Source organism: Eutrema salsugineum, unplaced genomic scaffold (assembly GCF_000478725.1).
Source record: "Eutrema salsugineum unplaced genomic scaffold, Eutsalg1_0 scaffold_10, whole genome shotgun sequence".
In the NCBI taxonomy this organism is placed as follows: domain Eukaryota; kingdom Viridiplantae; phylum Streptophyta; class Magnoliopsida; order Brassicales; family Brassicaceae; genus Eutrema; species Eutrema salsugineum.
Window position 1 is genome coordinate 2261664 of NW_006256908.1, and position 10799 is coordinate 2272462.

At 45.4% G+C, this 10799-nt stretch overlaps 2 protein-coding genes across 2 annotated transcripts; one reads left to right on the forward strand and one right to left on the reverse strand.

Moving 5' to 3' along the window:
* Nucleotides 1-2299: 2299 nt before the first annotated feature.
* Nucleotides 2300-4670, forward strand: LOC112081487 (uncharacterized protein At3g60930, chloroplastic-like). Its single transcript, XM_024148244.1, has 4 exons — nucleotides 2300-3125; nucleotides 3326-3457; nucleotides 3536-4170; nucleotides 4248-4670. Exons 1-4 carry the CDS (start codon nucleotides 2300-2302, stop codon nucleotides 4668-4670), a joined length of 2016 nt encoding a protein of 671 aa, XP_024004012.1.
* Nucleotides 4671-8920: 4250 nt separating this feature from the next.
* LOC112081488 lies at nucleotides 8921-9913 on the reverse strand. Its single transcript, XM_024148245.1, has one exon. The coding sequence runs from the start codon at nucleotides 9911-9913 to the stop codon at nucleotides 8921-8923; it is 993 nt and encodes a 330-aa protein (XP_024004013.1).
* Between the last annotated feature and the right edge of the window lie 886 nt (nucleotides 9914-10799).

Sequence of the window (10799 nt, forward strand, 5' to 3'; positions counted from 1 at the left end):
GATCATATAAAACTCTTTTTTTTTTGTATAAGAACTTGTTATAAAATTATGATCTACTGATAGATCTATATAAAGGTAACAAAGATTTTATGTTCTAATTTAAGAGAAAAATAATGAGGAAAATATATATTTTTTATTAATTATGTTTTTTGTGTATTTTTGTATATTTTCCCGTTACAACCATTATATTTATAGAAAAATAAGAAAAAAATAGTTATGACTTGTGTAATGATGATGAGGATAATATCTTTTACTACTAAGAAGATTAGTGTCTAAGAACGTATAGAAAAGACATTATAATCATTACAACCATTATATTTATTGAGAAATAAAAGAAAATTATTTATGACATGTGTAGTGGTTACGAGTATATCACCTCTTACTAATAAGAATATTAGTGTCTAAAAAAGTATAGAGAAGACATATGAGAATGTGATAGGTAATCACAACTCTTCTAAACATTTCTGAATTTTTAATATTCTATTAATTTTTATTGCCTAGAAAATAATGAATTTGGTTATAGTAGAAATATGAGAAAACTGCCAATTCGTATCCATACATTTTGCTGATGTCCAGATCCATATATGCATAAAACACACTTACACGTCAAAAGTATTTAAATAGTTGGTTGGCTTTTATTCTATTCAAATAATTTTGATGTGTGGATATGTTTTAGCACATACACAAAATACATATAAACACACTTACACGTCAAAAGTATTTAAATAGTTGGTTGATTTTTATTCTATTCAAATAATTTTGATGTGTGGATATGTTTTAGCACATACACAAAATACATATATAGATCTGAACCGCAACGAATTGTGCAGATATAAATTAGCCATTTTTAAGTATGAATAAGCCGTTTTTCCTTCGAATATTTCGACGACAATTGAAAATCAACACCATCAAATCATAAAAAGTCAGCTAATACAATATGTAAACTATTGAATATTATAAGATCATGTTGAGTAATTATAACAATATGTATCATAATTTTTTTTTTCTAAAGCCTAAAGTACATGCTATTCAAATATTAATATGTGTCATAATTCAATGCATGCAGTTTTAATATTGAGATTAATGAGGTCTTTATTAAAAAAAAAAAAAGTGATAAACAAGATAGGTCATGCAAAATCAATTATTAGATATCATTTTCTCTCACTATATAAAGATAAAAGATGTCTCGATAGACAATAAAAGAAACCAACAAAAAAATAGCTCTCCAAACTACAAGATCTATAAGACTTCAACAGTAATGAGAAACATGTGTATTGTTGATATGTGAATATCGATAAGAGGCAAAACAATATTTTAGATCGGTAAACTCGATTTTATTAGATCGAATCGAAGAAATACAATTGAGTTCGGTTATTGAATAAGGAATAACGAACTAAGACTTTATGAAACTAAGAATCTAAAATGATGAGTTCTCAGTCTCTAAGTCTTCTCTGGAATATCTTGTGTTCTTTGGAGTCGATTGATCTTCCTTTATATATCCTCTGAGTCGGTCATCGAGTGCATCTTCGGCGATATGGGACCGAGAGGACTTTCTTTTTCTCTCAGTCCTTTTCCTTTTCTCATACAAGTTTCCTTTTTCCATTAGGAAACTTTCCTATTCTTGACTGAACTCGGGAAACTTCTCGGTTCCTTCGAGAAGCTTCTCGCCGACCTTGACTTAATGGGCTGCGTTCGACCCAGGACTTCACTCGGCCCAGTCTTCCCGGTACCTTCCTTCGTGAACCGGGCTTACGTTACGCCGATCTCGGTTTGTACCGGAGAAAACCAGGGTGCGGTTTTCACCTCCAACAGTTAGCCCCACCCCTCTCAGTTCGATGAAAGAAATTGGCTTTTAGTCGAACTCGTTTGTTTCAACTCTAAAAGTAGGTCACAAACCGAGCTCGGTAACTGCAATCGATTCGCATTCCCGTACGTTTCGCACCCTGTCTTCAATGAGGCGCGTGAATTCCGAGATTTCGCGAAAATCGAGGAACCACAATTCCCACTGTTTATAAGGGAATTTCTCCTTCTTCGCATTCATTATTCTCGCTCAAGCATATATAAGGTACGCTGCTCTCCCTTCTCTCTAGATTTTGTTTCTCTCTCTAGTTTTCGTTTGTAGTTCTCTCTCGTTTCTTCAACTTCTACCGCCGCAAAACCCTCGATTTTTCCGATCAGTCTTCAAATTTCCCATTCGATCTTCAAATTTTCCGATCAGTCTTCAATCTTTTCCGGTTGATCTTCAAACTGTTCTTCGTTCTTCTTAGATCTCCTTCGATTCTACCTTTCCGAACTTAAAATGTCTTCCAGCTCTTCAATCAACTCCTCTTCTAACCAGATCTTGCCGGAAGATCGTCGCGAGTCTTCCGAACCGAGCTCTTCCTCTTCAAACCCTCATTCAACAAACTCCTCCAACAAGGAGACTAATCCTCCTCAGTTGATTCGTAAAAACTCCAGATCGGTCAGCGCGAGCAGTAGCCGATCTCGACCGCGAGTTGAGGCTACCGAACATCTGGCTACAGAGACTCGCGAAACGGGAGCTCGAACTGGGCCGAACACCGATGGTATCGATCACGAGATCGAGGAGGTCGAGGAGCTTGAAGAAGATAATCCTGAGGAAAACGCTACCGAAGCAGGAGTCGCCGAGGATAATCTCGAAGCAGTGAACCATGCTTCGCCACCACTTCCGAGGCGAAAAGTCGTTCGTCCCCATAACGTGCCATCTTCTTCCGTCTCCCCGAACGCCGTTCATGCCGTACTCGAAAAACACGGGCTTTCAGACAAAGTTATCTTCATAGTACTGGAAGCTGGAGATCGGCCATGGGACGTTCCCGAAGGCTTCCTTTGCATTTATCTGTCATACTTCACGCAGTGCGGGCTCACCCTTCCGATTCCTTCTCGTCTGCTTGGCTACTGCAATCGACGTGGCGTAGCTCTCACGCAGGTGATGCCAGCCTCAATAACAAACTACGTAGGGTTCATTACTTTATGCGACGAGCTCGGCGAAATCCCAACCAGTCGGCTTTTTGAAGACCTCTTCTCGGTTAATATCCACAAGTCCAAGGAGTGGTTCTTTGCGGCAAACGCCAAGCCGAAAAAGAACATCGTCACTGGGGTCAAACCTAGTAAATACAACGACTGGGAATCCCAGTACTTCTGACATCCCGACTGTGAGATGAACGAACGATCTCACAGTCAGCAATTCTGACATCCTGACTCAATCGGAGTGGAAGATTCCGATCGGTAGATCTAGATGATCTTGTACTTAGTCGTTTTTCTTATTAACTTTGTATCTTGCTAATTCTCCTCTGATTAATCTTTGCAGGTCGTCATCTCCCGAGCATTATTCTCAACTCCGGACTCACCTCCGAATTCGAAGCAGCTTTCAGCGAAGCCGGTAAACGTCGTTGGCCTGAAGTGTGGGAAGAGATTCTTCAGTGCCGAGCTAAGAAAGCAGGTTCGACTATTGAGTTCAGTTTTATTTGTTTTATTCTGAGTTTACTCCGAACTCCCTTTTGATATGATTCCCTTGCAGCCTCTGTCAAAGAACCGAAACCGCGGAAGCCAAAAGCTCGAGCTAACAAGCCCCGAGCTTCTCCAAGACAAAAGGCGCCTAAATCGCGAGCCAAACGAACCCGAACTGCCAGGATGCTTTCACTGGACGAGATCCCCACTCTTTTTGACGAGGAGGAACAGAATGACGCGACTCCGAACCCCGTTCCTGCTACCGAAGAGGTTAGGGAACAACCTGAAGAACTGCCGCTCGCTGCGAACTCACCTGACCACGCTGGTCAGAAAAAGCTGAAGAAGAAAAAGTCCTCGAAGAAGACTAAGAGGATTGAAGACTCTTCTCGGGCACAAGATGCTCCCGCTGAGCTCGACCAACCGACGGCTGTGGCGTCGGACCTCGCTCTTTCTCAAGATCGAGCTGAGGCTTCTCATTCTCGAAAGAGACAAGCTGGAGACCGCGCCGAGGGTTCTCCAGAGCCAGAGCCAGCGAAGAGGGCGAAGGTCTGCTTCGATTATGACGAGGAAACTCCCTTCGAGGAAAATGTCGATGCTTGTGTCGACCTCTATCACAAGATTTCTTCTGAGGTTCCAAGTCTCTCGGCGATCTCCGAGCTCTGGTTCCCAAACTTGTACAAGGGGATTGCTCGCAAAACTGCCGTGGTACTTCCTCTATTTCTTTTCTTTATTTTAATATTTTTTCTAAGTACGAGCTCTAAGCCATGCTTCACTTTGTGCAGCTCGCCAGTCAGACCAACAACTTGGTCGCGGCGTATGAGGTCGCGCTATATGATGAGCAAGTTAGAGTTGCCGAGCTTGAGGAGAGGGTCTCCAAAGCGGAAGAGCGTCTTGCCACCGAGCTCCAAATCAACGACACTCTCCACTCCTCGGTTTATCTGCTGAAGCAAGAGAGTGCAGAGCTGAAAGCGGTGAGAAAAGAGCTGACCGAGGCTCAAAGCATGCTTGCTCAAGAGTTGGAGAAAGACCAGGAGCGGTTGCGGGCCTTGGTGACTCACTGGAAGGGTCGAGCTAAGAGCGTTCACGCAAAGGCTTGCGAACGTTTGGAGAAGGTGATCCGCAGCTTGGATGATGCAGATCGAGCCTGCAAGCCCTACTTGGTGGTCAACCAGCTTACTGGAGTTCTCGGCTCATTAAGCAGCTGAAGAAGAAAGGTTTGTACGAGGTCCCGCCGAAGATGGTAGCCGACATCGAGGCGAAGCACGCTAAGGCGTTGGAGGACTTTCGTTCAATCGATGCTTGCGTTCTCACCGAGGAGGATAAGCGGATGTCTCCTTTCCCGGACGAAGATGATGTCCCGATTGCAAACGTGACTCAGAGTGCGCAAAATCCATTGAGGGGCGAGCTGTTTGGCTCGAACGAAGATATGCTCAATGTCGATCAGGCTGCGACTTCCAAGACGGCTTAGTCTTTTTTCGTTTTCTTCTCTTACCCGAACTTACTTGCCCTTTCATGGGTTTATTTTATATGTTTTATTTGTGAACCCTCGGTGGGTTCTTGAACTTATTATTTTTTTGCATGATTTTATAATATGTCTTTTTCGTTCTTTTTGATAGTATTTAATTTTTCCTTAAATTTTTTCTCAAGTAGTAGATCGATATGCAATCTGAACTCGACTTTATTTGATCGGTAGCGATTTGTGATAACACCTAAGTAGTAGATCGGCAACTAGTAGGTGATATTTGAACATAATTTTATCTTTTGGTAGCGAATTGCGATAATTCGGCTTACGTTTTGCGAGTGTTGAGAACTCGGCTTACGGCGCGAATCTGAGGAGTTCGGCTTATTGTGCGAGCATTTGAGCTCGGCTTGGGGAACCCAAGTGAATCGTGTCGTACTGGAAGAGTGAATTAATTCGAACTCTTGTAAGCGCACGAAACGAGTTCAAGGTTTTTCTAAGTCGAACCTAAGTATGCGAGATGTGCTCGGCTTATTGTTCTTGGTGACTTAGAAATTTAACTGTGAGACTGGCCCCGGCTTTTGATATGTGGTTTTACCACGGCACCATGTGGGTGCTCGCGAGACGGATCTCGGCTTTTTAAGTTTGCATTCATGTGGAATGCTATCGAACAACTGGCCAGGAAGTCGATGGAAGAACAAGGAGTTCGGTATCTTGTGATTTCCGAACTAGAACTTAGACGTTTTTGACTTAATAAAACTTTACTGATGTTATAGCTGGATTCGGTAACGAGCTGCCTACGTACCCTTTTAAAGGGATCAATCCATTCGTAGTTCGGAGGGTTTAGTTCGGAGCTGCCTAAGTACAAAAGTGTCTTTTGCTCCGACTAAGTAGTTCGGAGGCTTTATTTTTTTTTTTGAAGCTTGTAACGAACTAGTAGTAGTATCTTTTGAGATGCATTGAGTTCCAAGATCGCGGGATCAGAGTTTTGTCTAACTTCATCAGTTGATAAACGCCGGTCTTAACAACCTTCATCACTTGGTATGGGCCTTCCCAGTTCGCGCCGAGTTTTCCTGCGTTCTTTTCTTCTGTGTTTTGATAGACTTTGCGAAGTACGAGATCGCCATCTTCAAAGTGACGGCCTTTAACCTTCTTGTTATAGTAACGAGCTGCCAGTTGTTGGTAGTTTTGTATCTGGAGTATTGCTCGTTCGCGGTGTTCTTCGACTAAGTCGATTGTGTCGAGCATCATGTCGTTATTCGCGTCGGGTTGCTGGGTGAGCATGGTTCGGCGAATACTTGGGACGTTGAGTTCGGCTGGACACATAGCTTCTGTACCATATGCAAGGAAGAATGGTGATTGACCGGTCGAACGTCGTGGTGTAGTTCGGTGAGACCACAAGACACCATCGAGTTCGTCCGCCTAAGTTCCCTTAGCGGTATCAAGTCGCTTCTTCAGACCATCGATAATGGTTTTGTTCGTGGCTTCAGCTTGCCCGTTTCCTTGTGGGTATCGCGGGGTAGAGAAACTTAGTCTGATTTTCCACTTGGCGCAAAAATCGGTGAAAATTATCGAAGTGAATTGGGTTCCGTTGTCCGTAACGATCTCGTACGGGACTCCGTGTCGGCAGATGATAAATTTCCAGACGAACTTCTTGACATCGATTCCATGAATCTCGGGGTATGCCTCGGCTTCGACCCATTTGGTGAAGTAGTACGTGACGACCAAAACGTATTGCTTCTGAGTCGTAGATCGGCGAAAAGGACCGATGATGTCCATTGCCCAGCGCATGAAAGGGTATGGTGCGGTCGAAGTCATCAAGAGCTCGGTAGGAAGGTTGATCATCGGGCCATGAAGTTGGCATTTCTCGCAGCGTGCTGTATACTTTTCGCAGTCGGAAAACATGGTAGGCCAGTAATAGCCAGCTTTTTTGATCTTGAATGCCAAAGACCGAGCTCCGGAGTGATTCTCTCCTTCTCCTTCATGTACTTTCTGCATTACTTCCATGATGTCGTTGCCGTGAACGCAAGTCAAGAGTACACCGGATGCATCCCATCTGAGAAGAGTGCCCTTAATGACCACGTATCGAGCTGCACAAGCCTTAAGGCGCCGAGCTGCCCATTTATCTGCGGGGACCGTTCCATCTCCAATGTAGCCCATAATTTCTAAGGTCCAATCTTCAGGCTCATCTTCACCTTCGGCTTCGATATCGATTGGAACGTGTTGACCTTCAGACTCGTCTTCGAGATCGGATTCGTTATCGGGTTGTTCGTCCATGTTGGTGTTGAGATCGGTGACGACCTCTCTGGGTTTCGTCTTCCGGGTGAAGGGTGGAGCGAGATTGGGTTGGGCTTCGTAATCACGGCGTCTTGTAATGATGTTGCAGTTCGGACCAGGCTCGATACTTGGTCATTCAATTGCTGCAATTGGGATAGTTCGCCGAAGATCAAGATCAGAATTAGCCGCGAGAGCAGCTAAGGCGTCGGCGGTTGCGTTCTCATCACGAGGTATCTTTGTAAGCTCGAAGGTTGAGAACTCCGAAGCAATATCCTTAAGGACTTTGAGGAACGCGTCCATGCTATCGTTCTTGGCCTCGTATTCGCCGTGAAATTGGTTAGCCACAAGTTGAGAGTCGCAGTAGGCGTGTACGTGTTCAGTGCCGATACTTTTAGCAAGTCGTAGCCCAGCAATCAATGCTTTGTATTCGGCTTCATTGTTTGACGCCGGGAAGCCAAGGCGGAATGATTGTTCGATAACCTCTCCTTCGGGGGATTTGAGACGAATCCCGACGCCGGATCCTTTATGGGATGAGGAGCCATCGGCGTGGAGAATCGAAGGTTGTATGACAGGATTAGCTTCGACGAGCTCAGGTGGGAGCTCGACCAAGAAATCCGCCAGGACTTGAGTCTTTGTTGCAGTTCTTCCTCGGTATTCAATGTCATACTCGCTAAGTTCAATGGCCCACTTAGCGAGTCGTCCGGATTGACTTGGACTATGGAGGAAAGTGCGAGGAGGGTAGTCGGTTAGGACAACGATCGAGTGAGATTGGAAATACGGGCGTAACTTCCTCGCGGAAATAACCACGGCAAAGGAGAATTTCTCCAAGGTCGGGTAACGATACTCTGACCCATCAAGGGATTTGCTTGTGTAGAAAATTGGCTTCTGCTCGCCACGATCTTCTCGAACAAGAACACTGCTGACCGCGTATTCCGAAATTGCGATGTAGAGGTAAAGTGTCTCGCCGGTTTCTGGTTTGGATAAGACTGGTGGCGTAGAGAAGTATTTCTTAAGCTCGGCAAAGGCTTCTTCGCACTTCTCATTCCATTCGAGATGTTTGTTACCGCGAAGAAGTTGATAGGACGGCAAGCACTTGTCTGTCGACCTGGATATAAACCGATTAAGTGCCGCAATGCGTCCGGTCAACCGCTGAACCTCACATTTGGTCGTCGGAGATGGGAGCTCGAGTATAGCAGCAATCTGTTTCGGGTTAGCTTCAATGCCTCGCCGTGTGACTATGTATCCGAGGAACTCTCTAGACGTTACACCGAACGTGCACTTAGTGGGATTAAGCTTCATGCCATACTGGTCTAAAATATCGAAGCATGTGCGAAGATGACCAACGTGATCGGAAGCGACGAGTGATTTTACGAGCATATCGTCAATGTAAACTTCCATAGTTCGCCTGAGCTGGCTTGCAAAAATCCGGTTCACCAGTCGTTGGTACATTGCTCCAGCATTCTTCAGACCAAAGGGCATGACCTTATAGCAGTATATGCCGCGGTCCGTGATGAACGATGTCTTTTCCCGATCTTGCGGATGCATAAGAATCTGATTATATCCGGAGAATGCGTCCATAAACGAGAGTAGTTCGTTTCCGGCAGTTGCTTCCACAAGGCGGTCGATATGAGGCAAAGGAAAACTATCTTTCGGACATGCCTTATTGAGATTGGTAAAGTCGACGCAGATCCTCCATTTACTATTCTTCTTCTTGACGACTCAGGGGTTTGCTAACCAATCAGGATATTTAACTTCGGTGATGGATCCTGCTTTGAGCAACTGCTCGACCTCATCGTTGACGGCTTGTGCCTTCTCTGGTCCGAGCTTTCGGCGTTTCTGCTTGATTGGCTTATACGTCGGATCGATGTTGAGCTCATGACACGCGATATGTGGATCGATCCCGGGAATATATTCTACCGACCATGCGAAGGTTGAGGAATGCTGTTTCAGAAAGTGAATGAGTGGATCACGAATGCTTGAGTCGAGTTCGGCACCGATTCCGACTTGACGTTCTGGCCTTAGTTCGTCGATGCAAACTTGAACGATCGACTCCTGCTTAGGCTTTGTCTGCTGGACGACGAGCTCGTTCGTCGGTCCTAACGAACTGATGACACAAGCTTGGTTGGCCGAGCGGAGTTTGCACTCGTTTATGTAACATGATCGAGCGACGACTTGGTTTCCTCGAAGAGTGTAGACACCGTCAGGAGTTGGGAACTTCATGCATTGATGGTATGTTGAGGCAACCGCCTTCATTGCGTGTAACCAAGGTGTACCGAGAATGGCGTTGTAGATTGCCGGTTTGTCGAGGATGAGGAACTGGATAATCTTTGCGACTCCACCAAGGTAGATCGGGATGTTGACCATGCCGACCGTCATGCAGCGTTCTCCGTCGAAACCTGTAAGTGGCTCGATAAAAGGTTTAATCTTTTCTGACGGTAAATCGAGCTGGTCAAGTGCTTCCTTGAAGATAATGTTGACCGAAGTGCCTGTGTCGACCAGAATGCGACTAACTTCGACGTCGTCGAGAAGCAGTTCGACGACGAGGGCATCGTTGTGTGGTTTATGCAGCCCGATTGTGTCCGCCTCGGTAAATACCAAAGGCGTTCCCTTCGGCGGATCGTGCGGGACTTTGGGCGCGCTGGCGGCCTGTCTACTGTATTCTTTGATAGCTCGAACCGAGTAGCTGCAAGCTTCGATAGCTCCCATTATCATGTTGACGCGTTTCCTTGCTTAGGGAGCATGGTTTTCTGGTGCTCGGTCGTCTCGATTGCGTTTCTGTTGTTCGGGCAATGCAGGTGGATTCGGTGGCAGTGGTGGTAGTGCCGGTAAAGCTGGTAACGTCGGTAAAGCCAGTGGAGTTGGTGGATCCTTGGCGATGGCGTTCTCGAGGCATGTTTGAACGACGGAGGTCGTCAATCGAGATTTGCCCACCATTCCTAAGCGTGTTTGAGCGACAGAGATCGTCAACCGATATTGGCCCCTTTCGATATTCGCCGAGTAGATATTCTCGCAGGTATCTGCATTCTTCGGTGCTATGTCCTCTACGGTTGTGGAATTCGCAGAACAAGGACTCATTCTGGTCTTCTTCACCACGGACCCATTTATTGTTTCATTGTTTGGTTGGTTGCTGAATCGCATTAGCGTAGAACTTCTTACGATTCTCGTACCCCCTGCTGTATCCTGTTGTGGTTCGTTAGTCGTCGCTTTCGAACGTTCGGGTTGCTTTGTCGAATAACTTTGCTCATAAGCGGCCTCTTCTTCTTCTTCGGCGATGTAAGTATTAGCTCGGTGTAGTGCGTCCTCTAACGTCTGTGGAGGGTTGTGCGTGATTGCGCATCGGAAGCTAGTCTTTATCCGAGCTCCTTTCTGAAGGCATAAGAGGGCGGCTTCATCGCTGATCGTACAATTAGCGACAATCGTCTTAAAGCGCTGGATGAAATCGCGAAGGCTCTCACTTGCTCCTTGGGCTATTTGCCAGAGTTCGGAGTTCTTGGTGTTCTGCCCGATGAACATGGAGAAGTGTTTCACGAAGGCCGTCGTCAACTCCTTATAGTTATCGATTGAGTTGGTCTCGAGTTACGAGAACCAGTCGAGAGCT

What these genes read in the sequence shown, in the direction of transcription:
- LOC112081487 (XM_024148244.1), top strand. Translation starts at nt 2,300, where the DNA reads ATGTCTTCCAGCTCTTCAATCAACTCCTCTTCTAACCAGATCTTGCCG. An exon ending in GTGCCGAGCTAAGAAAGCAG is followed by an intron (nt 3,458 to 3,535) that starts GTTCGACTATTG and finishes ATTCCCTTGCAG; the next exon opens with CCTCTGTCAAAGAACCGAAA. An exon ending in TTGCTCGCAAAACTGCCGTG is followed by an intron (nt 4,171 to 4,247) that starts GTACTTCCTCTA and finishes CACTTTGTGCAG; the next exon opens with CTCGCCAGTCAGACCAACAA.
- LOC112081488 (XM_024148245.1), bottom strand. Translation starts at nt 9,913, where the DNA reads ATGATAATGGGAGCTATCGAAGCTTGCAGCTACTCGGTTCGAGCTATC.